The sequence below is a fragment of the Actinia tenebrosa genome, unplaced genomic scaffold (genome assembly GCF_029948245.1).
Source record: "Actinia tenebrosa isolate PJP-AT-01 unplaced genomic scaffold, QUT_ActTen_1.0 PGA_scaffold4__44_contigs__length_22323623, whole genome shotgun sequence".
Taxonomy (NCBI): Eukaryota; Metazoa; Cnidaria; class Anthozoa; order Actiniaria; family Actiniidae; genus Actinia; species Actinia tenebrosa.
The window spans coordinates 1,284,869-1,312,401 of NW_028292581.1; the positions used below are offsets into that span (position 1 = coordinate 1,284,869).

At 37.9% G+C, this 27,533-nt stretch overlaps 3 protein-coding genes across 4 annotated transcripts; 2 read left to right on the forward strand and 1 right to left on the reverse strand.

Annotated features, from left to right (window-relative positions):
- Window positions 1–1,465: 1,465 nt before the first annotated feature.
- LOC116288653 (PR domain zinc finger protein 14-like) lies at window positions 1,466–4,274 on the forward strand. The gene is made up of 3 exons (XM_031695480.2): window positions 1,466–1,689; window positions 2,364–2,634; window positions 3,592–4,274. Exons 1-3 carry the CDS (start codon window positions 1,567–1,569, stop codon window positions 4,272–4,274), a joined length of 1,077 nt encoding a protein of 358 aa, XP_031551340.2. The 5' UTR covers window positions 1,466–1,566.
- On the reverse strand, window positions 4,272–21,762 carry LOC116288628 (epithelial cell-transforming sequence 2 oncogene-like). 2 transcript variants are annotated; one of them, XM_031695450.2, is made up of 30 exons: window positions 21,427–21,762; window positions 21,261–21,296; window positions 20,492–20,878; window positions 19,007–19,121; window positions 18,147–18,373; window positions 17,547–17,655; window positions 16,005–16,065; window positions 15,238–15,307; window positions 14,708–14,770; window positions 14,375–14,490; window positions 13,882–13,934; window positions 13,623–13,751; window positions 13,161–13,250; window positions 12,877–12,980; window positions 11,865–11,943; window positions 11,316–11,431; window positions 11,052–11,135; window positions 10,677–10,757; window positions 10,442–10,596; window positions 9,826–9,894; window positions 9,529–9,586; window positions 8,666–8,761; window positions 8,329–8,402; window positions 8,209–8,250; window positions 7,640–7,754; window positions 7,094–7,159; window positions 6,436–6,530; window positions 5,674–5,787; window positions 5,339–5,397; window positions 4,272–4,958 (listed from the first exon to the last, which is right to left on the reverse strand). In XM_031695450.2, exons 1-30 carry the CDS (start codon window positions 21,649–21,651, stop codon window positions 4,837–4,839), a joined length of 3,210 nt encoding a protein of 1,069 aa, XP_031551310.2. In that variant the 5' UTR covers window positions 21,652–21,762; the 3' UTR covers window positions 4,272–4,836. The 2 variants fall into 2 exon arrangements, with proteins under 2 accessions (XP_031551310.2, XP_088893277.1); XM_089037151.1 differs by having other exon boundaries at window positions 10,674–10,757.
- Window positions 21,763–22,074: 312 nt separating this feature from the next.
- On the forward strand, window positions 22,075–23,889 carry LOC116288629 (E3 ubiquitin-protein ligase TRIM38). Its single transcript, XM_031695452.2, has 3 exons — window positions 22,075–22,202; window positions 23,403–23,456; window positions 23,580–23,889. The coding sequence occupies exons 1-3, from the start codon at window positions 22,117–22,119 to the stop codon at window positions 23,773–23,775; spliced, it is 336 nt and encodes a 111-aa protein (XP_031551312.1). The 5' UTR covers window positions 22,075–22,116; the 3' UTR covers window positions 23,776–23,889.
- The last annotated feature ends 3,644 nt before the right edge of the window (window positions 23,890–27,533 follow it).

Genomic DNA, 27,533 nt, shown 5'->3' on the forward strand with positions numbered 1-27,533 from the left:
TAGATCTTTGTCCTTTTCTAAAGTATGTTGCAACAGCAATAAATCATTTACTACGTACATGAAGAGGATAATGTTTTCCATTTCAAACGCGGGGTTTCTTCCCCTTGAGTGTTATTCCTTTGACTTAAAACGGTATTTCAACATTATTGCACCTTCACTGCACCTAAAGATTCTTATTTACAAGGCTTTTGGAATGAATAAACTTTACGCCAAAGATATGAGTCAAGAGCTATTTTCAGAGACGAGAAATCGAAAATCGAATGAAAAAGTTAAGAACGAATTGGAAATGCTAAAATTCGAATTTCAATAGTGAGTAACCTGAGAGCACATGTTCATATTGTTAAAATAAAAGCAAACGACCCACCCCAGTGAGATTGTATATCATTACCGAAGCAGGTGGAAAAGAAGCTTTGTTTTTAATGCTCTACAGACTAGAGTAGACGAAGTTGAAATAAACCCATCACCACGTAAACTACTCATATTTAATTGAAATCCAACGAATAATTAGCGTCAATTTAATCTATTAACACATCACTACCAGGAAGTAACAGTTAGAACTCATTTACACTTCTTATTATGGTAAATATCCTGAAGCTAGTGTAGCTAATAAGTTTATAAGGTTGCATTGTCTTTTTGGGAAAAAAGTGGCCCTCGCTAGGTGAAAATTGAATACTGTTAACTTATAGTAGCTCGTACATTTTATGCACCTATTGTTGCCAGCACATTTCGTTTTGTGTGAGTACAAGTTACTTTTTTGCCTTTAATGGGCTATTTACTACTCAGACGTAAAGTTTTGAAGGTATACTTAATAAAAGTAGCATGACAATCGACTGATATGAAAGCTAAAAACCTCATAAGAGCCTATAATTGAATGCTTGAGGGCTAGGAATTCCTAAGATAAACAAAAGAAAATATTATTTGGAAAGATTTAATGGTTACTTCTATTAGAATAGCAGAAGTGTGCTAAATGTTTATAACCTGCGCACTGTCACATTCATTCAAATCATAACATAAAGTCAAGAGCTTTTCTTGTCAGCTTTCTTGCTTTTCTGTCCTCCTACATTTTCATTTGGCTTCGCTTTCTTCTCTTTTTTTCGTTTCTATTTTTGTCTAAGTTTTGTTCTTTGCTCGAAAAGAATCAATGTTCTTTTCGAGAAAGAGTATTATGGAAAAATTGTCTTCACGTTTCGAACTGTTTGCCATATATATTTTAAAAATAATGAAGATTCGGAAAAAAAACTAACTCAATGAACTTACTCATTCATATTTTCATTTCTCATATTCTTCCTTTATTTTTCCCTTCCTTCCTTCCTCGCTCCCCTTCTTCTTTGTTTCCTTTTTTCTTCCATTATTCAAGATCTTTAATCATTTCTTTTTTCTTTCTATCTTTCTTTCTTTTCTTCTCTTCGATCTTCTAATATTAATACTAACCTTCGTTCAATATTTTTAATCTTGCTAGCTGCTTATGATTCACGAGCAGTGGATACTTCACTACCTTTGTTTAACGACAACACTGTTCCTGGAGGAATTCAGGTCCTGACTAAAGAGTGTAATGATGGCATAGCCATGACGGGAGTCTTCTGCACGCATTCCATGATACCACGTGGTACACGGTTTGGACCATTCACTGGTAAAGTCGTGTTTCCACAAGACGTCATCAGGGGACAGGACAATCCACACATGTGGGAGGTAAATCCTTAAATTTCGACAAAAAATTGATAAAGGAGAAAAAATCCTCAAAGCTAGGGAGAGTTCCGAAGACAGAAAAACAGTGCGGGTGGCGGCGCATTGGAACCATTAGTCGCGCAATAACTTCCATTCAATGCCCCGGCTTATTCATTTCTATCTGTACCATAATTTGCTGAGAGCAAATTAATACGACACGCTGCATTATTATCAAGAATGCTGTCAGCTATTTTTGCATAATTTACGATATTGAAACATTTCACATACATATATATATTATTAATAATGCGGCGTCCTTGCTGGATTGAGGAAGATTGCCGGTAAACAAATGAAGCCACCAAGTTAGTTTTAGTCTAGTTCCAGACTCGTACCCAGTCGCTTCTTTTGTGTTATTGATCTCACGCTGTGGTTGATGGGAAGGATTTAGTGAGTTCCCGGTGCATCAGGGGAAGGACGGAAGAAAAAAGCCAAAAGCCACCGCGCGTAAGAAAGCCTGAAATAAATGACGACTGGGTACGAGTCTGGTCTAGTTCCAAAAAGTTCCAGAGCCTATTCAAGATCAAGGGTATTTTGTTTTTGACTTTGTACAGAAGTCCTAATTTAATTTAATTGGTTGCTTTGATCAGTGCAGTTATGGTTTTTTGTATCGTAGCTTTTGAATGTTTTGTTTTGTTTAGGTTTACTCTAGTGAGGACGCCATATCGTATTTTATAGACGGGTCGGAAGAGTCGAGAAACTGGATGAAGTTTGTTAACAGTGCTATATCAGAGGTAGAGCAAAACATGTCTGTTGTTCAACAAGGACGAGAGATTTACTATGAAGCAACCAAAAACATATACAAGGGAGATGAACTGATGGTGTGGTATGGCCGCAACTATGAAATGTTCATGGGTGTACCGATGGCACTCAGAAAAGAAGGAATGGAGCCAAATAAAACAACTCTTGAACGTAAGTGTTATAGTAGCATGCGGCAGGTTACAAAGCAGTTCAAAGCTTTACACGGATGATACGTATAGAGCTTGATGGGTAAGAAACTTGCCGGGTGGGGAGCTTGCCGGTTAGGGAGCTTGTCGGTTAGGGAGCTTGCCGGGTAGGGAGCTTGCCGGGTAGGGAGCTTGTCGGGTAGGGAGCTTGTCGGGTAGGGAGCTTGTCGGGTAGGGAGCTTGTCGGGTAGGCAAGGCCTAGCGCTCTTTCCCATATGGATATGATCAAAGGCGCTTTACAAGGAGTTATGAAAGAAAGGTGGTTAGTATGAGGTGTAGGCACTGAGGGTGGTCATTGCCAAGGTTTATTTTAGTCCTGAGCGGTTCTTTTACGTCCCTACAAAATTGTTTAGTAATGATGAAGTATGGAGAAACGGGACCGCCATTTTAAGTGGTCATCCGAGCCACTTGAAAGTCGGATGGCAAACGCAACTTAACTGGCCCAGCTCGTTAGAAATCGCGATAATACGCATTGTTTATGAATCGTGCCAGACATTGAGTGGTACTTTATTTGGGCCAAATGCCTAATGCATCTAGCTACCTCAGATCCTCAGATATAAATTTTTTTTATTGGCAACAACAGCAAAAAACACATTAAAAAAAGCTAAATAATTCAAACGGAGTATCTTATTTCAAAGAAAGGAAACTTTATATTCTGTTATTGATAATAATAATAATAATGGCGATGTGTTGACAGATGGTCCGTGCGCGGGTAACTTCATCATTCACCCAAGTATCGATAGGTTTTTGAATGACAAGAGATTGGTTTTTGGAAATGATGTTAGTAATTGGGGTAGCTGCGTGCGCCAACATAAGAGTAGGATTAGGGAAATGCATGTGACGCCTTCCCCTTCTACACCCCTAATAATTTACTTACAAGCTAAGATTGTTTTTCTAATTATCAACTTTTTGGGTTTTGCAGAAACTGACTGTGGATTTTCATGCCAGCAATGTGGGAAAGTTTTTGCTTATCAATACTATCGTGACAAGCATCTAAAGTACACAAGATGTATAGACAACGGTGACAGAAAATTTCCCTGTTCGTTGTGTGACAGATCCTTCGAGAAGCGTGACAGATTACGCATTCACGTGTTACACGTCCACCAGAAATACCGGCCACACCAGTGTAACGTGTGCACAAAACGTTTCTCGCAGTCTTCCAGCCTCAACAAACACATGCGCGTGCACAGTGGTGAAAGACCTTACAAGTGTCCATTCTGTGAAAAGGCGTTCACGGCTTCGTCCATCTTGCGTACCCACATTCGTCAGCATAGCGGAGAAAAGCCATTCAAGTGCGGCCACTGTGGAAAAGCATTCGCCTCTCACGCGGCACATGACAGTCACGTGCGACGAACACATACCAAAGAAAAGCCATGTGTGTGTCAATACTGTGGAAAGGCTTTCGCACAGTCATACGAGCTCAAGTTTCACATTAACATGCATACTGGAGCAAAACCTTACACATGCGAGAAATGTGGACGGGGGTTTTCAAGTCCTTCGTCACGTGATCGGCACCGCGTGCATTTTGACTGCACAACGAGAAAAAACAGAGCCCCGAAAACAATGAAAAAACAGCATTTGGTAACCTCGGAGACAACGACATAGAATTCGAACTATTTTATTACTGTAAATTTATAATCATATAAGTTTCGTATCTTGCGCTATTTAAATAAATACAGCTTATTGCACCTTACCCTGTACAAAACTTTCGCATGGGAACAATCTTTTTTTTGGATATATAAAAATAATGACAGTATCATATACATTTCTTAAGAGAGTGAGTTCGGTTAGTTAGCCAGTTAGTTCATCATTACACGGTATATAAGAGTCAAAATATATCGGTCCCGTCTCTCATTCATCTTTCTCTTATTTTTTACTATAATTACTATTGAAAATGTTTTAAAATGTATATTTTTATCATTTTAATAGTAGTCCTTATATTATTATTAGTTTAAGGAGGCTCTGGAATCCTTTCCTTACATGGTGTGAAAAGCGCTTGCAGATCGAGTTATTCAAGAAGAAGTTGTAGCCGTTTCAATGCGGTTAGGTGTGCCAGACCAAAACTACCCAGATCCTCCTTAAAAACATTGAAAATCTTTCATAAATTAAAAAACAAAATCTGCATTTTTAAAAACGTTTTTCGAACATTCTGATTGGGTTCAATCATTCATAAGGCTCCTGCAATGGCCTTTTCTATAACAGAAAGAAACCTTAGTTTTTGCTCCCAGTAACTGGCCTTGCAAATCCACGTGCGGGTCGATGACAGCAGAACAAAGGCATTTTTAAGATCTTTACAAAAAATAAAAAAATAAAATAAGGGTTCAAATAACTGGACAATATACACATATAAATTTATACACCTTGAATCATTTCTGGAAAAAAAGTGATTAAATGACTTTAGGCGTACTTTCCCTCACTTCGTACTTAACCAACGAATTATGAAAGCTATGTTGCTTTAAATGTAGAGGTAGCGAGTATGAAGTGTGTCGCATGCTTAACGTTAGATAGCTGGCTTTGACTAGGGAGACTCTACAACAACTCAGTGGCGTAGCTGACTGACTCCCCCCCCCCGCAAGACGTTAATCTTTTACTGAACCTGTGGATATGGCGGGAAAGATAAAACGCGTACGTGTGTGTTTTGGCGGGAAAACGTCCCTGCAACAACTTACATTTTGTATCTGCAACATTTTGCACTTTTACTTGCTTTAGGCTGACACAAGCTTGGAATCTAAAAACATTTTAAAAATGTGTTATTAGTAATTATAAATAATTATTAGTTTGCATCTCGATTCAACGGTGTTGGTTTGTCGTTTGACCTTTGACAACGTCTCATCCTTTATAGTTAATAAAGTGACTTGAGGCCGGGATTTCAAAAAAATCAAAATTGTCAACAAAAACTCTCTCGCCGTAAACTAAGTACAAGTCTTGGTGGTTTAGACTGGTGCATGCGAAAAGTTCATTCATTGAACATCTAACAGTTGCTGTTTCTTTTCTGGTCACTTACTTGTAATGTCTTTGAACGAGTCTTTCGAACGGTACATCATGATAAGTGAGGACGGCAACCACTAGAGAATCATTGAACAAGAAAAGACCAATGTCCCCACAATGAAGATAAAGCCTGTTGTTCAATATCAAAATGTTTTCTATGACTAGATCAATCGTACGAAGTACATAAATTGTGAATATTTGCAATACTAGACATTAGGGGTTTCACGGTAGCCGAACAGTTAGCCAGCGTAGCGGCTCTCGGGGGACTGGGGAGGAAAAGCCGCTACGCTGGCTAAACACTGAATAACGATGCAATGTAATATTTTTGCATGGCAAGATATTTTATTTCCCAAGGAGTAAATGTCTATGCAGTGTGTGCAATCATGCGACTCAAAATCCCATGTTGGTTGATCAAACAAGAGAAGCTAATGAGGAATGTTTTGTTATCGTCAACCAAGATGGTGGTTATGACGTAACATGCACATACTCTATTGCTTTGCCTCATAACATGGCAGCCGTGGACTGATTAGTAAAACAACGAACTATATATCGATACATATATCTTCTTTATTGTAATCTTGAATAGTTAGGGAGGTGTAGACCTCTAGGAGATTCCACCTGCTGCAAGGGCGACGGGAGTCCAGGTGTTTTTGAGACGGGGGGACCACACGTAGAGAGGGACGCCCAATTAATTGAACCTTAGGTATGAGAGGGGGGTCTAGACGTCCCCGGCTCTCCTCCCTGAATCCGTCCTTGTGCTGATACTATAGTTATTTACCTGTATTCTGGTTTAACATCTTTCCCAATAGCTGGGTATGAAAGCAAGGCAAAATTCTCTGTACAAATTAGGTATCGTCCTTTTTCCGACAACACCTAGAAAATGAAGCTTAATGTTAAAAAAAAGAGAAAGGAATACTCAAAATCCGATGAATGATTCTTATATAAGCCGAAACACGAAGCAGTGTGGTCGAGCTTCAGTGCAAACATCTTTTCTTCCCCATATCTTTTATGGTGTTGTTATTGCCTAAGTTAGACCATAAAACACATGACGCATTTATAAAAGGGCTTCATTAAAATAACAAAGACAACTAATACTAATCACTTGTCAGGAATGCATATGTCATTCCTGTAAATATCATAGGTTTGTCTAGTTAAATTCCCTTATGATAAAAGATCAAAACCTTGTTTACACTTTATAATATAAATACAAATTCTCGCGCGCTTTCATTGATCCAAAGGAGTCACTAGCTTTACTGACTGATTTTTTTGGGGGAGGGGGACCATTTCCAATCCTGATATTCTAGCCTCCAAAAGGGTTTTTTACTGGGAAATATCAATCAAAAAGTCTATTCGTTTGATTGTAATGTTTACTCAATTATCAGTATTTTCCAAAGTGTCCCAGACGGATAAGATAAATAGTCGATAAACTTATATACCGGGCAGTTAGCGATTGTCTTTTGCCACTGACGTAGATGTTTATCTCTGTTTAGTCGTTCTTCGTACTGTGAAGATAAAAAATGTAATAAGTTGGCTGCAAAATCGTTGAAACTCTTGTCTAAAAAGTGCGCATGCGTATGCGAGACAAGACAACTGATATTATTAGAGAGTTTTAGAATCTCGTTTTGCCGCAAACGTGGAACGTCAGTTGACCAGTGAAAATTTCTTTTAAATTAGTGCATGTCTGCTGTTTGCGCGAAGAAATAAAATTCAATCTAAAATTCTTATTAATCAGCAGTGCACGACTGAATCTGCTCATTAGAGTACCAAATGGAAAACTGTCTTTACGAAAGATTTCCAGACAAAAACAATGACCAGTTCTGATCTATTTGAATTCTACAGCAGCATAAAAATGCAGGCCGTCCAATCATGTCATACGTGCCAAAATAGTATCAGATTTGAGTCCTAACGCGTTATGGGCGGCTATCAATAAACATCATTTTATAAACGTTATATGGATTATTGAGCATGAAGACCAGTATTACCTGTTTAAACATATTATACATGTCCTGTATTCGGGCGATGGCGTCTGTGACGTTCTTACGGTCCACGTGATCAAGAGGTGTATGACGTAGAAACCGTTGAAGCATGTCCACATAGCTGTAAAAATATCTTAATATCTCATATCTAATGGATGAAATTACGATCGTCTTTTAAAGTGCCTGTAAACAAATCAGGGCACACGGCACGGTCACGGTACTCTAGCGCGATTACTGCTCATCCAATCAGAATGCTTGGATGCAGCACCATCAAGGGTACGATACGGTACCATCCGCCGCAACTTTTTCATTGCGAAATCTACTCAAATTACCCCGTTAACAACTCTATTTGACATATTTTAAATCCAGGAGACCATGTAATCAGACCCAAGATATTATTTTAAGGGAGGTCACTATTACAATGGGCAAGTATGGTCTATGGTATTCTTTAGTCTGTGTGTGATGGGGAGGGGGTGAGGGGGGAGGGGGAGGGGAAGGGGGAGAGCAGTTATCATCTTGTTTCAAGGGTTCTCTAAATAAAAACCAACGTCAGATTTCCTTTAAGTTTCACCTACCTTTTCAGTCTTTGTTCTGGTAGAAGTAGTAGCTCTGAGAAACTAGAGAGAAGCATTCAGTTTTTTAGCGTAATGTCATATGCTAGACTCAACAGATATTTGTATCAGTGCTTTTATTACCTCATCATTTTCGTTTCTGTTTGTCTTTCGTGCCTCGCCAGAAAAGCGCGAAATTGTGGATTCTGCTCTTTACACTAAAATAACGGTAAATGAGTTACAATCGTTAATCTTCACAAACGTAACGTATAAAGAAAAAACGGTATTTATCTTTAATAGCTATGTTTAGCAAGGCTGTCTTAAATCAGGTCCATTGTTAGAGTATACGTAGTTTGAGTGTGACTCCATATCTTCCTGCCTTTCTTCCTTCCTGTCAGTACCCACAGCAGAAGCCAACTTACTCATCAACTGTCACTGACAAAGTGCATTTAATAATACTTTGTTTATAACTTGTACTTACTCGTTGGAGAGTGTTCAGGGTCAATGGATAGTTGTTTAGGAAGTTGGTGTAAGCACGTGACTGATTTGCAAACTGCACGAAGATGTCACCGAGACACTGAGTAAATGAAGAGAAATATTATACTTTTTTCTAATTTTCTACAATTTAAACAAACAAATCTGTTGAATAGGCCCACAATTCTTGTTATTGGCTAAAATCTTTTTATTCGTTTTTAAAAACAAATCATCTAAACTAAAGCCCAAGCTAGTGGACATTAAAGACCCATTGCCACTTACCGTGATGCACCGCGGTCACAGATGAATTTCGTGGTCCATGAAATTCAAAGATTCATATATATTGAATAATAACTTCATATTAAATCCTTTTCCGACATAGCACTAAGGCACAATAATGATTCTTTTACATTCTTTTAAGATTTCATTCAAAAGGTTGGAATTGTTTTTTCAGTGGTGACACGATTCAAAATGTAAACAAACTGTGATGCATCACGGTACATTCTTTTAAGATTTCATTCAAAAGGTTGGAATTGTTTTTTCAGTGGTGACACGATTCAAAATGTAAACAAACTGTGATGCATCACGGTACATTCTTTTAAGATTTCATTCAAAAGGTTGGAATTGTTTTTTCAGTGGTGACACGATTCAAAATGTAAACAAACTGTGATGCATCACGGTACATTCTTTTAAGAGTTTATTCAAAAGGTCTGAATTGTTTTTTTCAGTGGTGACACGATTCAAAATGTAAACAAACTGTGATGCATCACGGTAAGTGGCAATGGGTCTTTAATCGGCAACTGAACTTTCAGTGACGCCAAGTTGAATGCCGCCTTGTGTTATAAGAGACGATACATCGATCAGTAATACCTGTTGTGAATTCCAGGTGTTCTTCTCGAGTCTTGCAGATATTTCATCCACCATTAAACTATCATTCAACAATATCAACATTTCAAAACTTTTTTGGGAAAACATAACATAACAAAACAACAAAAGACACACCACACCCAACTATATGTTCCTTCTATTTTTCAATAAATACAAAAATATCATGAATAAAGGTACTTAACAAATTAAGATACATCTCCAGCCTGTTATAGACCCTATTCTACCGTTTATTCTTCAAAAAGCATCAGTATTTGCTAAGAATCCACAAGGTTGACTCACCTGCTGATGTTTAGTAATGTTTCCATATCTCCAAACAAGGCTTTGATATTTGGTAAGCTGAGAATGGCCCTGTTAAGAAAAGAAATGGGCCATTAAATACAGTTGGAATAAACTCACTGTAAAATGCGCTTATCTTGGTTGGGTTTCTTTTAAATACTGTTAGTGTCTGTGTGTGTCTTGGGGGGTAAAGCAGATAACCTAATATTAGAACGTTTTCCCATTACTAAAGTCTTTATTTCAATAACTAAACAAAATATCATTAACGTCCATCAAAATGATAGCAATACTGATTTGGTTTAGTAAAAACGATATTCAACGCACGGCATATTGTAGAGGTTAAATTTATAATAATATAATAACAAATATGAAAAACCATTAACTTGCAAGAAGCTCATTAAATATTATACAATAGCGAATTCGGGGGTGTTTCGCGTCAGCTTTTTATGCCTGGCGGCGGCCATCTTGAATTCGAACCCTTGGATTCGATTTCTTTTTAAAATCCTGGATCTGCCGCTGTAATAGAGTCATACGCAAGTCATAAGTAAACGTTCTGGATTTACTACTGATGATAAAGAAAGACGAAGCATACGAGACAAAAGGGTTTTCTTGCTGTTACCTGTTGCTGCTGAACGCTGCTTCCAAAGGACCCCTGAATACTTTCTGTGCTATACCAAGCTCTTCCATGTACTCCACCTCTGTTCTCAGGATCTCTTGGGCGATCATTGTGCGCTTTTCACCAGATTCATTAAATACTAAGCTTCCTGAACCAAACTGTAATGGAAGAATTCAATGTAGTTAGGCGAAACAGAGAAGACTAAAAGGAGTCTACCATCTTCTAGGATGCTTACTACCTCAGTGGATATAAAAGTATCTTCTCTCTTTTTAGACTTCGAACCGCTGTCATTGTCGCTATCATCGCTGATCTCTGTTGACTTAAAAAACGAACAGAAACAATAAATTTCTATCTCTCTATTCTACTGAAAAAAAACGCGAGAAATTAGCTTTTGAAGGACGTCAATCGAAGAACATACATCATTACCGGACGGGTATCTGATAATACAAAGTTTTGAAAGTCTGGAAGGCACGTAGAAACGCTTTGATTGACGTCTAACAATAGGTCGAGGAAGACTACGTCTGTTCATTAAAAAAAAAGGCGGGAAAGAATCGATCACGTGACCATACCACATACCTCAAGTCATGTGATGTTATTTGTTTATCGAACCTACCTTTCTGCGACGTACTTTTTTGGTTGTAGTTTTGCCGTCCCGTTCAGCTTGTAAAAACTCAATTAAGCAATTCAAAAGGTCTTCCTACAATTGCACCATAAAATGCTTCATTAAATCTTGAATACAATATTAATCTTAGAAAAACAACGAACGATTTCAAAAGTACTAGAGATCGATATTTTATAAAAGAAATACTTCACAAAATTGTAGCAAGGTGACTTATTAATTTTTTATGGAAAAAAACACACTAATCTATCGTCATACCTTTCTATAATCAGTAGTTTCCTCTCTCAACTTCTCTGTTGCACGCACCATTATTCTGGCCACGCCAGTCAAGTGGTCGATGTACTGTAATCCCAGGGACCTGGAAACGACTTCACCTGGAAAACGATACAATTGTGCTTCGCAGTTGGTGGATGAAGTCATTTGCGATAAAACAGAATAGATGGCAAAACGGCACAGTCACGGTACGAAATTGACGATATTTTTGAACCAATGACAGTGCGCTTTTTACTGCTTACCCAATGCTAATCCAAGGCACCACCGAAAAATTAACTCTTAGGCTGGACGATGACAAAGAAATAATACTCAAGGGAATTGGACGTGCTGTCTGATCTCTAATGGAGAAACATTACGCCCGAAAAGATCACTACAAACCAGTTTTCTTGTGAATTAAATATTCACAAATAAATTCTTTCTCGTGTAGAAAAGATTTTATTCTTTTTGTCATCCACCATGGCCACCTTCACATGATTGAGCAAAATCTTCTACTGACCCCTCCCCCCTAAACATCACATTGTACATGGTAAATACCTATGGTTTTTAAAGCAACAATCTGACGCTGTTCCGTGAAAAAAGGCAGCAGTTCATCACGTACTGTTTGTGAGCATTCCTGCAGAGAGACAATCAGGAGAATATTAAACTACAAGCTATTAAACTATCAAACTCCACCAAAACTCAAGAGAATAATCATTAGATATAGGATGTATACATCTTTATCAAACAACGTTGTCGCTTCGGAGATATCTGAAATCTGAGACCGAGCAACAATCTGCAAAATGTAATATATTCACAGCCGAACAACGTAGTTCCTTTTAGATTGGAATATGGACATGACCTTTGAGCCGGTTAGTGCGATTTCTCGTATTTCAGCCAAAAAACAAAACAAAACAAACAAAAAAAAAAAAAAAGAAAGAAAATTCCGTTTAATTTCATTATATCGCCCATTTTAGATCTCGGAGGATCGATAACGTTTTTTGAAAAAGTTGTATTATATTTTACGGTTTTTGAGTAATAAACTGACTAGTCTTTTAATTGACCATTCCGAGGTTGAGTAAATGTGTAATGCATGTGCAATGTGGGACTGTTTTTATAGGGGAAGAAATGCCATCTTGGAAGTATGCCCCCTAAAACGATCCCACTGTTCACTGCAATGCCAACTCAACCTTGGCTAATAAAACTTTTCAAATGAAAGCAAACAGGTAAAAACGTCATGTATGATCAGCATTGTATTTATAACAGTATCTGGATTTGTCATATCGTATTTCTATACCACACATGAAGTACCTTGCCTATAGCCTTGATTTGACAACAATTCAAAATTGATATCGACCGTGGTCTATCCAGCGGTATTAACCATCCCAGGTTGAGGGGAAAACTATAGAGTTGGCATTGCAGTGCATTGTGGGGCTGTTTTAGGGGACAAGATCGAAGCCATCTTGAAAATGTCGCTTAAAAAAGCCCCACAATGCACTGCGATACCAACTCGAAGCAGTTTTTTCTTTAACCTCGAAATGGCTAAAAGTGTAATAGGTTTTATACTTACCTCCAAGTACTCGGTCATGCGCGCCCAGGCGCCCAATTTCTTGGTGTCAAAATACAATAATGGTGGTGCAATGTTTTCAGCATTGTAAAGCCATTCGCCCGTAACTAAAGACAAAGAGATACAATAACACAAACTTATTCAAATGGGTTGAAATATAACACGTGGATTTTGTCATGTGTGGATACTTGTGGCGGGCTTCCTGTCTGTTTTGACCCACAGGGATCCCAACACAAGGGTACGAAAGAAGAAAACTATTACTACAGAAAGAAAGTGAAGAAAAATACCTTGAGAAAACAAACCAGTCGTGCAAGTAGGGCACGATATCTGTATGTCAGTAAGTAGACCAAGTTGTACTAACAGGTCCATGCCAGATTCTGCAGAGTGAAAATGACTTTTAATGAAAACGGATACTCTTGATTCTTTTAGTGCAGTTTTCGTATGACTGTGAAAAATTCACGGCACGACCACGGCCATGACACGGCAAAGGATACGCCAGACCAATCACATTGCACAAGAATTTACTCTCCATCCAATCAAATACCCGGAACACGGCATAAACACGTCGCGGACACGGTCACGCCAATGTCACGGCAATGCCAGACCAATCACATTGCGCGTGAAAAAAATCAGCCAATTAAAATTCTAGAAAGCATCACGGTCACGGCATGTCACGCTTACGGCACTGAGCTTTTCACAGTCATACGAAAACTGCTCTATTCTACGCAACAGAATATCATCAATCTCACCGGTCTCTGTTAAAGGTATGAAGAAATCCAGATGTCCACCCCTCAATCGTGGAATAATGCTCGTTGCTATGGTTTCCCAGAAATCTTTCATATCGGGATCTTGGAGATTTTTGTCAGATACCAGATGATCTTCGAAAAAATGCAAAGCAATACATGTGAAAATCAAGACGTTAGATATAGATGCATGAAAAAAAAAAGAATATTTGCCGCCTTATTATTCGGTTCAGAACTTCCCCCTTTTTTTATTTCTTCAGTTTACCTTGTGTTAAATGAATGCGTCCTGCTTCTCCAAGAGCGAAAAACCCAATGCTTCTGCAATTATTCAATAAAGCACAATAAACGACGATGAGAATAGAGGGCAGGATGTTGGTTAGTTTTGTTGATCTGACTTCATTCAAACATTTTTGGCTGTTTCCTTCCTCTCTCTCCCCCTGCTACTATTCTTGTCAATTTTGCTCGGAAAACATTTTTGCATTCAGGTGTAAGTGGCTAGCTCAGTCTATTTTGGACCAGTCCATCCCTCCTTCTCTAATACAAGGTGGTCAGTACATGTAACAATCTACGTGTCACAAAATCGTACGACTTAACGCCCAACGATGATGCGTTGAAATTTGCAGAATGAATTGTGCTCGTATTACCACCCTGAGCGCAGTAAATTATCTTTGGTACACGAAACAGAAGCTTTCTTAAAACTCTGCAACTAAGATAGTTTGTTTACGCAGGTTGGTAACACGACAAACATTTGCACTTACGACGCCTGACGACCATTTAATGCAAGTCTAAGTTTCTCTGCCAAAGACTCAAGAGTGCTGCCTTCATACTGGTATGGAATCGCTATTGCACTTAGTAAAACTGCGTCTAATAACACCTAAAGCAAATGGAAATAATAGGATCAGGAGAAAGCATCCATGGGAACCCTGTGGACGCTTTAGGCACGTGCTAAGATAGTCTCGTTGACCACTTCTTTATATTTTTCCGAGAAAACGAGCGACAGGCTAATGAGTGGGATAATATGTGCAAGATGTTGAAAGAAAAATGTGCTACAATAAAAATCCAACTATATGATGTTTGTATCTCGTTCTCACCTCACAGGCAGGGGTCTCTGATGATAAGAATAGGACTGCGGGATAAGAATCCCATCGGTTATCCTAAGGGAAAATAGAATAAAATATGTCACTATGGTCTTTCAACGAACTTGACTTCGTAAAAACTACAATCCTTGAGTGCATTGGATTTCCTGTGCCCTTACCCTGTACGTTTAGAGCTTTGCGCTAAGTAAGCGCGTTTTTCTTAGGGAAATTCAAAACTTGTAAGCTTTTTTATTAAACTACGTCGCGTTTTCTTTTGATACTCAATGCAAGTTTAGCGGATTAGAGAAACGTTGAAGACATTACTGAAATAGCAAGCACACTAACCAACTAAACAAGCTGCACTTCCTTCAGCTTTGGTTTAAAGTTTTCAATTCATTCGGAACAGCTAGAAGCCATTTTAGGCCCATCCGCTACGTGAGAGTAGCTAGTATATTTTATCTAAATATGTGTTTGAGGTATGTATAAGGTAGTAAACTAGCTAAATATGAACTGACATATCTGAGCTAACCTCTTGGTTTCCCTACCTTAATAGTCTTGCTAGAATCCAGTGTAGAATCACGAAAACTTGGGTGAAAACCAACTGTCAGGTCTTTCCTAGACGACCAAATTCAGAGGAATAATAAGAAAATGTTTGCGATGGATAAGAGAATATATTAAAAATAAGAACATATGTATACTGCATTGCTAGGGATGTACTTGGAAACAAAAGAGACGCGCTGATGTTCTGATTGTGACGAACAGAGAAACGCTTACGGTACAGTCACTGCACATTGACGACATCCGTTGAACCAATCATGGTCATGCACGCACATGTGTACTGTTTATCAGAAAAGGCCATTTCACGCGGGATCCCGTTACTCAACCTCAGCCTTGTCAGCGTGTAATATATTTTTTAGAATTTGACTACAACCTGTGAAATTTTTAAGCGTTTCAATTGTTCGTTAATGTGTAAATTCCTTTCATTACTGCGGACTGTAGTCAAATTCTAAAGAATAATTACACGCTGACGAGGCTGAGGTTGAGTAACGGGATCCGTGAAATGGCCTATTCAGGGGGACACGGCACGGGATTGAAGACATCTGTTGCACCGATCACAGCCATGCGCGCACATGTATACTGTTTATCAGAAAGCAGGGACACGCCATGAACGTCACGATCACACCACTAAGTTTTCAAAAAACCTTATAAATGCATATATTTGCGCATTAATACTCGTGCATACTTTATGAAAACTGATTGTCTTTAATTCAAGAAAGTAAAAAGTCTATTTTACGCGTGTTTTTGTACTTGCCTTCTAACTATCGAAGATGGCATGTTTTTTGACAAAGACTCATCTGCTTTCTCCTGTGACTCTAATGAAATAAGAAAAATCATCATAAACAGAATAATTCTCGTCAACAGGATCGGCATCAAATTTATTATGTGGACAGAAACAATAATTCGTTTCTTAAGAAAGATTTATTAGGTGCAAAAAAACATTTATAACACTGTATTATCTAACTATTAAAGAACACTGTATAAATCAATACAGGGAATAAGACAAAGGAATGAAATATCACGAACGCAATACACTATGTATTAAGTTATTAAAATATTTAAAGGATGAAAAAATCTAGATTTTCTTGAAAATTTTTAGTAATGATGGTTATTTAACAATTATTCGCCGAAGGCGAAGTGAATATCGGGGAATATTTACCAACACGCGAGTCTTCGAGCGGCGAGGCAAGGGCGCCAGGACAGACGGATTGGGTTTAAAATATGTCTGATTGTTTCAGTTATTCGTAGATTTCTAATTGAATTGATATATGCTTGTTTCTAAATGGATACTAAATAGTGTTCACTTATCTTTCCATCCAACGGTCTTTCTGGTTTGAATCAGCCGTATGATATGAATATATTTACCACGTCCACCAACGGTCTTTCTGGTTTGAATCAGCTGTACGTACGCTCTGAGTATTTACCGCTGCACTAAATTTTACTGTACTGAAGGTAAATTTGATTAACTTATTAAATGTGAGTAATCGCTAACGAAGCGGCGCCGGCGCTGCTTGGCACGGAGAGTGCAGCGGTAAATACTCAGAGCGTACTATTTAGTATCCATTTAGAAACAAGCATATATCAATTCAATTAGAAATCTACGAATAACTGAAACAATCACACATATGTAAAACCCAATCCGTCTGTCCTGGCGCCCTTGGGCGAGGTGAATATTCTCCGATATTCACTAAGGCTGAGGCAAATAATTGTTTTAGTATAAATACACAGGCGATTCTTTCAAAAGAAGAAAAAAATAAGATAAAAGGCATTTTTTCCCGGTATCAGCAACAAAGCGGATGGCCGCCATTTTGGATTTTCGCTCGAGGTGATTATCGTGTGATAGTGTGAGTTTCTTGACCAATCAGCGCGCGAGATTTTCTATAATCACCTACGTATTTTTACTAAAATAATAATAATAATAATAATAATAATTATTATTATTATTATTATTGCAAATCTCAACATAAATGTGGGGGGAGTACCAAGGAGGAATTTGGAAGTGAAAGAGGGAATAGAATAAAAAAATTGCCGACGGCAAGGCACGGCACACGGTACTATCATGGTACGGAGCTAAAAGGCATCCTCAGAAACAACCACAGTGCACATCAACAGCTCAACCATTAAACGCGTTCGGGTACGGTTACGGTCTGTCACGAAACCCTAACGTTCATGACATGGAATATTTTACCGTTTGTTTTACACATTCATACTAAAATTTGCTAATGCACCACAGTCTTGGTATGCCTGTGTTCATCATGGCCCTTTTTTCTGTACTATCTTTTTAATGTATACTCACCAATAGATTCCATCGCCAGGGCCTCGGACAGGGTCAACTGTGCGGACGAGCTGACAGGCTCTTTCCCTTCTGTCCGATCAACTTCACCATGTTCTTTGGTTCCTCCTGCCTTCCAAACAAAAGTTTTACAGATATATATTGTTACATGTTCTTCCCCGGAAAAGAAAGTCTTAAATCTGAGATAATAAATGCGCAAAAGTATAACAAAAGAGTCAGTGCACCCTGCTATGTAGTTGGCGGAATTACTTATATATAGTTGAAAGATATTACTTGATGACACATGAAAATAAGTGCGTCATACGTGGCCTTGGATTATAACATAAATGTCGTACTTTATGTTGTTTTTAGTGTATTTTAACGAAAAAATACAGTTTTTTGATAATTTAATGATATGCGTTAAATAGTTTATTTTTCCACATTTACATATCCACTTGCTTTACAATTTGTTTTGTTGTTTAATGATCAGTTATTATTCTATGCGCGCGGATATTGGATACTGGACCGCGGGAAGAGAGAGAAAATACCGCCCGCTCAAACAGCCAATCAGAAAGCACGATTTTTAGGATACCGGACAGGAAATAAAGTAATCTAATGACTTACTGAAGCGCTTCTTTTTCTGGTGCTTGTTCTTCGTTCCCAAGCCCCTTTTCGTGTTGGAGCGGTCAAAGCTCGTTGATGTCCTTTACCGGTAAGCCCAAGTCTTTCAGCCCTTTGCTCGGTGAATGAAGTTGGATAATTCGGGTTATAGTGAGCAAACATGGCCTTCCTCGCGGACTCGAGATCTTTGGGTTTGGTGTCTGGGTCAATCCAGGGAGGTCGTCTTGTATCTGTTGAAGGTTAATATTCATAAGATCAAAAAAGATGACTAGATGACTTGAATAACATCGTCATCATCCTCATTCAGGGGCGTAACCAGGATTTTCCGAAGGGGTAAGCTAAATTTAAAAATCCGCCATTTCGTTTGCGTCACCGAAACGCCGAAAGAAAGGAGAGGGAAAAAATGCCTTACGTTTTATTTTTTTTACAAAAATGTAAAAATATAAATTCCGAAATTACATTTTACGTTTTATTTTAAAAAAAAGACATTTAAAATTACCGTTACGGTATTAAATCTAAAAAGCCGCCATTTTGTCCCCAAGAAGGGCGGAACCCTGGCCCCCTTGATTTCTATAGCTACGCCCTCGTTATTATCGTTAACACTACAGTAGTATCTTTATCAGTAGTAGATAGAAGTAGTATAGTAGTGTAATTATCAGAAGCAGGCAGAACAGAGCGCTCTTATTCATCATTCTATTTGTATTGAGAATGTTTTCTAGTTGGTATATATGGTTCTCTAAACCAAACCGTTGCAGACACACAGAGCAAAGCTGAGTGTCCCAATCCTATCATGTTCTTAGTAATGTAATAGCAAATAGTGTGGTAAATACGAATATTGCTATTTCAAATACAAGAATGAATACCGTTCTTAAAATAAACCAGTCTTCTTGTTGCATCTCTTTTCTTTATTTGTGAGGCGTTTTTCCTGTTCTTTTCAGCAAGTATTTCTTCAGGTCCAAGTCTTGCATACACATCATCCTATAGGCAGAAAAACAATTGCTTTGACTTACAATAACCTTATTCTAATTAACATTTAGTACTATAAGGCTTTTGTTAAAAGCTCATAAAGATAAGTGACTTACGTACGCAAGGGCGGATCCAGGGTTTTTTGAAGGGGGGTCTCAGGGGTAAGTTTTGTGGGCAAAGGAATCCCAGTCGCATTTTTGCCACAGGAAGCCCATTTGACCTCAGGCATGACAGGGTGGTCGCAACCTCCCCGATCCTCCCCCTGGATCCGCCCTTGGTATGGGTAATTAATGAGAGTCCAAGAGCTAAGGGGAATAGGAACGAGTGCTAGTTTTTGACACGAAAATTCCCACAAATCCACAGGAATTCAATTATGGGGATAGAAAAAGCTATTTGGTCACACAGAGCTTTGATGATGTATAATAAACATTTTTAGCTTCGTTGTTTGTTGTCCACATTTCAGACCACGTGATGCCACTCTTGGGAGTTGATTCTTTCATGTGTAAATATCTTAACATGTTCTCCATTAAGGCTACCATTCTCAAGGGAATGTCATGTGATCTGAAACGGGCAATTTGCATACGAAGCTAAAAAGGTCTATGCAATACATTTTTCTCAAATTCATTTTGCTTATAGAATGTATACATGATTGCATGATTTATGGGAGAAATGGGAAAGTTTATCCCTCATTGCACCCTCCCTCTTTCCAGGTCCCTAATGCATGAATTAGTAAAGGTTCATTTTTACTAGGGGATATGGATAATACTCTACTTTCGAGTTGAATGTTGCTCAGGGATAGTGACAATAAAGATATTAACACAGGAAATTTCAAAAAGGTTAGCAAGTCAGGCTAAAGCTCATGGTAATGGGATCTTGGATTGGGCTTCCTGTGTCTCATAATATTTAGATTTAAAAAAAGCAATCGTAAAAAACCTGGAGCTGAAAACATAGGAAAGAGGGTTTGACCTTTCCTGATTCGTCTTTGTCATTTTTTAAAAATCCCAGATGGGGAGGGGTGGGGGCCACTAGACTACAAATTTTATATGTTACCCAGAGACATAGGAAAGAGGGAACAGCCCCCATCCCATTCTAAAATTCAATTCATGATTTAATTAAGCAAACACAATTATTATATGGCATCACTCATTGTTTTCTCTTTTTGTGGGATTGTCAAGAGAATAATGATGTATCAGCCCCCATCCTGACCTAGTTCAAGGAATCAGAACAATAACAACAACAAAACCTTGCTACACTAGCATTTTAGTAATTAGGGAGGCTATCAATAGAATGTAACCCCCCCCCCCCCCCTGTGTCCTAAATTGTAAGGTCCACCTTTTGGTGCTCTAAGACCTTGTATTAATCAGTATATCTAGTAATCTCACCCTTCTGGAAAGAGATGGATCTTCTTTATCCAAAGTGCTCGTGCATGTAATATAGTGATGTTTCCATGATCCATATTCCCTTGAACCTGGCTTATATGGCAAAAACCATCCAAATCTCAAGCACTTTAACATCCAAATGTCATCTTGTTCACTTATGAACTTCCAATGCCAAGAAACCTGAGCAGCACGTGAAAGACTTCTTGGGTCGAGAAAGGAAAAAATGTACATAGAAATAAAGCGAGGAAGAACAGTGGTGAAGTCTGCTTTCAAAATGGGGAGAGGAGCACTGAAAAATAATTCCTTTACAAATTTGAGCTGCAGTTTTGTGCTTCTTTTTAAAATAGTTTTTAGAAAGTTCTTTCTTTGTGCATCTGTCCACATGGAAAACTGAAAGAAAAGAGAAGCACCTTTAGTTAGTTTTTAGTTTTAGTTTTTTAGTTAGTTTTTGTCATTTCTGGTTGTCTGAATTGCAAGCAAATGAAAAAATTTGGTTTTGAGAGAGGGGATCAGGACATGGGTTACTCTGGGACTTTTGGGATTTTTTTTTGGGTTCATCCGAAAAATCAGCCTCAAGAGGGGGTGCCACGCAGAATAATTCAAGTTACCTTTATTTTGGATTGAATTTGGCAAAAAAACGAATGGTCCCTTAGTGCTTTTGCGATATTTTATTCAAAATGAAAACAAACACGACACAATCACGTAAGCTTACAATATAAACAAAAACTTATTTTCAAAAATATAGCCAAGCTATTTAAAATAAAATACTTACCCAGTGGCATATTAAGTCAACTCTTCCCTGATAAAGCTAGAGAAAAAGATAAAAGGATATTTAAGGTTGATAGTTAATACTTTGTAAGTCAGTGCTAATGAGCTCGAAGTAAGCTTACTGTTCTCGTGAGAAGTGTCCATTGTTCTTATCATTACTCGTAACTCACCTCATTATTACAATAAGGATTGACAACAGGCGTCCAGGAACTGTTTCTAGTTTTGTATTTATCCGTTTGAAAGCACTTCTCTTTGCTATACGATAAAGCTTTGAGAGCTGCTTGTCTGATTCTTTTGCTCTCGCTCGAACCAACCAGTTCATTTGTGTTCTGGACGCCTTTGGATCGAACGTTCTTCTCGCGGCTAAAATCCGCTCGAGGTGAAGTTTTCTTCATCTAAAGCCGTCCTTGATCGTTAGAAAATAAACCTAAAACTTATTCCAGGTTAATATATCTTATTTTTCTTGGTGGATTTTCTAATTAAACGCATTCCAATGTACTGGTTTTACTTCTTCTCTAGCGTCTATTGTCATGGTTACTACTAGAGGAGGGCAAGGGGGAGAGGGGGGGGGGGGGGGGGGGGGGGAAGCTCATTCCGACCACAGGTAACACAAACCTTACCTTCATTATAGTTCCAAAAAGCAGGATTTAAAAAAAGGGGAAAAAGACTAAAGAAAACAAAAATTATCATAATTAACCTGAATTTACTTTCGTAGTCGTTCTTTCTTATTCATTTAATGATTCAGAATTGTCACTAACAGTTTTGATGGGCTTCCTTTGCACGTGGGGACGAGGCTGTCTTGTATTTGCCGCCATATTTGAAACAGAAAGCTGAAAAAGCTGAAATACTTCGGCAATATAATGAGTATAGAGAAGACTAAACAAGACGTAAATAGCATTAATAAATCTGTAATGGAAATACAGAAGCATCTAGAATGCTCTATATGGTTAGTATGCTTCAATTCAATATTTTGATTCAATATTATTTCACTTTTATTAACCTCTGGACTGAACAAAGTCAGGGCATCATTGGCCAACTCACGGATCTACATTGGGCTTTACCGTTAGGTTTTGTGGAGAAAGGAAAACTCGAATTGAAAAAAAATTAAACTCTCAAATCGAGAGAGAGAGAGCTAACGAACTGTGCTCACATGAGATGCCAAGTCTGGGACCTTATAGTTCTTCTCATATTTCTAATGAAACCCAAAAAATTTAATAAAGGCATTGGTCCATGGGAAGAAAGGAAAAGGTGAACCCCTTGCCAGAAAACAGTGAATGAAATTATCAATTATTCATTCAATCTTGAAGGTGAAGGCATGCTGGGTTAAAGGGGATAGTCACTAGTGTAAGGGATCATCTCCATTAATATCTCCACCAGGATAAGAAGTACAATACTTGCTGCAATATTGCCAAATAAAATAGTGAATGGGCTATCATTGTTATATTCTGAAGCAGGGATGCATATTTCTTCTACAACTAGAACATATCAGATATCGTGAAAGATATACTTTCTAGCCCAGACCATAAGGAATACAGTGTACCTAACATCTTCTTGTCCAAGTTCATTATGGGGCAAAGCAGAAGGTGTCTTATTGCTCACCCCCCCCCCCCCCCCCAGTCATGTCTAGGAAAAGTAACAAAATGGGCTGCTCATAATTTAAGAGTTGAGGACATTTTCAAGGTTTTTTAGCTTTGGGGAAGGGGAGGTTGGGCTACCAAATAGCTTTTGTTACTTATATTTATGTCATAAAATACTATTCTGCAGTTCTGGGAGGTTTGTAAATGTGGCCTAACAAAAGACAATTTAAAAAATATAGTCCCCCCCAAAAAATTATGTCTTTAAACATTGTCCAGTGTCTGGTTTTAAGGATGTTTGCAGGGAAATGAAGTTGCAATCAGAATTTTTTTAACTTGGCATAAACATACCCCAACATATTCTCATTCAAATTGGTCACCGAATTGGTTTCCGAGACATTTAGCAGTAAAAAAGTAAAAATTGGGTTTTCTTGATATTTTGCCCATCAAAACTTTCTTACAATGTCATCACAATGAGCACCTGTGCACTAAACCGAACAATGCCTGCGAACGTCCTTAAAAAGTGTTATACCTATTTTAAAGGGTTCCTAATTGATTTTCTTAACTTGCAGCTTGGAAATGCTGAGTAATCCCTATTCTACAAAATGCAACCATCAGTTTTGTTGGTGAGTTTTTGGACATTGAAATATACAAAAACAAAAGTACAATGAGTATATTTTTTATTCTTTTAATATCTAATATTCTTTTGACACTAATTATTTCATGCATTCACTCATCCATTCGCTTAGGGAATGTATAAACAATTTCATCCAAAGATGCGGCAAGAAATCTACCAACAAGTGGTTCTGTCCTCTTTGTAAGAGTTCAGTCTCTCGTCGAAGCCTGACTGCTAATCCTAAACTTGCGGAAATCATTAATGCAGTTCACGGCTTAAAAAATGCTATCGTTGCAGACACAGAATGTACTCAAGATGATACTAGGTAAACCTAAAAAAATTAGAAATATGAATGTATATAGCCAAATATGTATTTTGTATTTTATTTTTCTGGAAACTTCAAATATTTTCTGTAAATACAATAAATATTTCAATCTTCACAACTTGTTTCAATATTTCTATTTAAAAATTTTATAATTTAACATTCCCTTCTTCCCTCCCACTCCTTTCTTTCTTCTTTTACACAACCAAGTTTTTATTCCCCAATAGTTGCCAACTCTAAAGATCTGGATAACCTGAATGAGTTATCTTTTAAACCTCCCTCCCTACCCCAATAACGCAACTAACACGAGGCAAGACAATAAGCGCACAACATTAGAAAAAAAAATTCTGATAAATGTATGATGCTGAGCACTATATACCATGTATTAGTCTTAGTAAAATCCAATTAGTGGTCTATTGTCAATGGTGGGTTCTGATTAGATGAGCTACTACTAGGCTAGCTACTAGTTGCAAAAAGTGCTGGCTTTGAAATTTAACTTTAATTCAAAACTTGTTGGCATCTGTATATTTGACCAACTAGTTGGATTTGACTAAGATGATTAGACCTCTTGCCCTCATGGTTCGTTGACTCATAGCCCATTCTTGAGGGCTAATTATTAGTAATTATTGCTAATAATTTTATCTGTCTGTAACCATATATGCCACATTACTAATTTTCTGCATCCAAAAATTTACTGGGGCAGTAAAACATTCTATATAAAACATAATTATCTTACTCGTGGTTTATAGAAAGATTATTGCAAATTTGTTTCCTCATCGTAATCAGTGTTTTGATTTTAAAATGATGACAAATAAACCCAAATGCCTCCTGTGAAATCATACTCATTAGTATACTGGAAGTTTTAACCTTGATATTTCCAAGAAGCATCACTCAAATCATATAAAGATATTTCACCATTCAACTCTTCACTTCAAGTAGAATCAATACTGAAAATATTGAGTTAGGGGTGAGGGGCACTTTAAGGTAGAAGCACCCAAGCCACTTTTTTTTCTCCCCAGAGAAGAAAAAGCACGGTTAGCCATCAGTACTAGACTGATTCCATAATTCGATCCAAGAAGCAAAAACTATGACTTATGGAATCAGTCTACATCAGAACCAGTCAGGGCCGTAACCAGAGGGGAGCACAGGGTGCACGTGCACCCCCACATAAAAGCTTGAGGTCCGATCATCCATCTCCTCTTGCTTTAAAATTGCATGTAAATGTTTTTTGATTAAATTAAGACCACTTTCTATCTGCATATTGTAACATTTTAAAGAATCACTCACCCATTATTCCTTTTTTTTGTTCTGCTTTTGTTTTCGGTTCTGCTATTTTTGAATTTAGCCCGTTTGAAGGATTCCGTCCCCCCCACCCCAGAAAAAGTAACCACACACGTACAGCGAAAGGAGTACTATTTCTCAATGATCGAATTTATATTGCGGTAGCTATCAATCGAGCTATGCTGAGAAAGAGAAAAAGAGAAAATATATAATGATATTCGAGTTGTATAGAGTCAATGTCATTAACGTTGTCCACCGAAAAAAGACATTTGCACATTTAGGCCCCGTCCACACTATGCCGGATAAATTTGAATCCGCAACTTTCACACCAAAACCGAAAAAAAAGTTTTCCGTCCACACATGAAAACGGAGAAAATGTTTCGCGTCCACACTACAGTCAACTCTCGCCTTACGGACACCCCGCTATTACGGACACCTCGATATTACGGACAGGGAATAAATCCCCGGCGAAAAATACAAAGAAATAACTGAAAATAACTCCCGTTATTACGGACTCTCGCTAGACGGAATTACGGACACTTCGTGTGGTCCTAATCGCACGTTTTCGTTGTTTAACTCTCGTTATAATGAACATATCCTGTAATTAAATACTGCAGTACATTCATAATTTCAAGTGGTTTATTGAAAAATAACCAGATACAGTACAATTCTGTATTGAACTTTCTTGTTCAGCGTGGGCTGACTACGATTGCTAGTGAGTTTTCAAGTTTAAGCAATAAAGTAGCAGAAAACGCACTCAATAAACAATCACGCCAAAGCACAATCGATAGCTTTTTGAAATCTTAGAAGAGTCAGAGTACAGTCTACTACAGTACTGTACCATGCAATTTTTAATTTTACGTTACTTTTTTATTCATAGTTTTCATACGATCTTATAAAGTTAAAGTTTGCTTAATATTAAAATAATTGTCATAGTTTTGATTCTATATTGCTTGTTTTATGTGATTAACAATAGTGATAGTTGTTATATAATCAAATTAAACAATTTCAAGGGAAAAAATGAGTGTTTTTATTCCGCACCCCGATTTTATCCCGAATTTCTTACCTTCTTGTGTCTAAATCTTCTTTTGTTCTTAATTAAACAAAAGAAGGTGAGAAATTCGGGATAAAATCGCATGCGCAGTGGAATCGATTCTTAAACTATGAAAAGGCTTATTGCGGACACTAAATTACGGTCCCGAGGGTGTCCGTAATAGCGAGAGTTGACTGTAGTCCGATGAGAGGCGGGGAAAACGCTTCATTGCACATCTGAGCATGTGCATCGAAGCTGAAATTGAGCCCGCTGTGAATTTTTAGCCTTCCCGCCATGTTCCCATGACATTCATGACGTCATCGTATTCGAAAAATTTCGGATACGAAATGTTTTCCGTCCACACTAATTCTTCGTTTGCACGTTACGTCATCGCGGCCATTTAACAAAAGATTTCTCATTAGCATCCATTGTCAACGGTACCACAATGGCCGCCATGCTTTTATCTTTTAACTCTCTTGGGAATGCTTGCAACCCATCAATACGTCTAGCCGGCGTTTTCAAATTGTTCCACTCTGGAGACCGTATTCGAATAAATTCGTTTTCGGTGAAGAATTGTTCCGGATTCGCCCGGACTAGTGTGGAAGGTAGGCCTAACCGAATAAATAAAAATTCGGATTCAAATTTATCCGGCATAGTGTGGACGGGGCCTTAGACATTTAGACTAAAAGAAATATCACTTGTTTCATTATGTATTTTTTGCCTCGTGTGGGTGAAATTCAACTCGTGAACCGAAAATCCAGAATACCCCGACCATTTAGTGAGGATTTAAGATGGATAATGGTATTTGAGCGTTTGTTTTATGCCAGAACGTTGGAGGAAACACGGGATATTTCTTCTAGTCTAAATGTGTAAATGTGTAAATATGTAAATGTGTAAATGTGTAAGTGTGTAAATGTGTAAATGTATAAATGTGTAAATGTGTAAATGTCTTTTTTCGGTGTACAACGTTAATGACATTGACTGTATCTGTATGATTTATTCGGAAAGAACGTATTAAATGCGAGTTAATATAGACAATATATACAAAATGAAGAAATAGGAATAAAAAGTATAAATGAATAGTTGAGCGAGACAACCAACTCGACTTATAAAATCAGTCTCGAAAAAAATATTTGTCCACTTTTAGAATCGAGTTACGGAAATAACACGTAACTCGAAAAATAAGGTTCAATCTGTTGGGTTCGAGTTACGTAACTTGAGTTTGATTTCAACGCTGTTTGTCATCGAGTTGCGCAAAGATGTCAAAATGAGTGTGTGGCTCCCAAAACATGGGTGTGTCCGAGCGCGTAACTCGGAAAATGTGTCACTCGAAAATCGCAACTCGAGTTTTTCCTTTCCTCGTTGAAATGTCTGGAGTTCGCAGAATATAGAAAACCGCGCAGTAAAGGCTTGTGCAAACGCACGCAACATTGTTATCATTCACAACAAAA

Coding starts and splice junctions, on each gene's coding strand:
- LOC116288653 (XM_031695480.2), top strand. CDS start 1,567: ATGACGGGAGTCTTCTGCACGCATTCCATGATACCACGTGGTACACGG. Junction 1,690..2,363: donor ACAATCCACACATGTGGGAG/GTAAATCCTTAA, acceptor TGTTTTGTTTAG/GTTTACTCTAGTGAGGACGC. Junction 2,635..3,591: donor AAATAAAACAACTCTTGAAC/GTAAGTGTTATA, acceptor TGGGTTTTGCAG/AAACTGACTGTGGATTTTCA.
- LOC116288628 (XM_089037151.1), bottom strand. CDS start 21,651: ATGAAGAAAACTTCACCTCGAGCGGATTTTAGCCGCGAGAAGAACGTT. Junction 14,491..14,707: donor CAGAGACCCCTGCCTGTGAG/GTGAGAACGAGA, acceptor CATTTGCTTTAG/GTGTTATTAGACGCAGTTTT. Junction 13,935..14,374: donor TTAAATGGTCGTCAGGCGTC/GTAAGTGCAAAT, acceptor GAATAATTGCAG/AAGCATTGGGTTTTTCGCTC.
- LOC116288629 (XM_031695452.2), top strand. CDS start 22,117: ATGAGTATAGAGAAGACTAAACAAGACGTAAATAGCATTAATAAATCT. Junction 22,203..23,402: donor CATCTAGAATGCTCTATATG/GTTAGTATGCTT, acceptor CTTAACTTGCAG/CTTGGAAATGCTGAGTAATC. Junction 23,457..23,579: donor TGCAACCATCAGTTTTGTTG/GTGAGTTTTTGG, acceptor CCATTCGCTTAG/GGAATGTATAAACAATTTCA.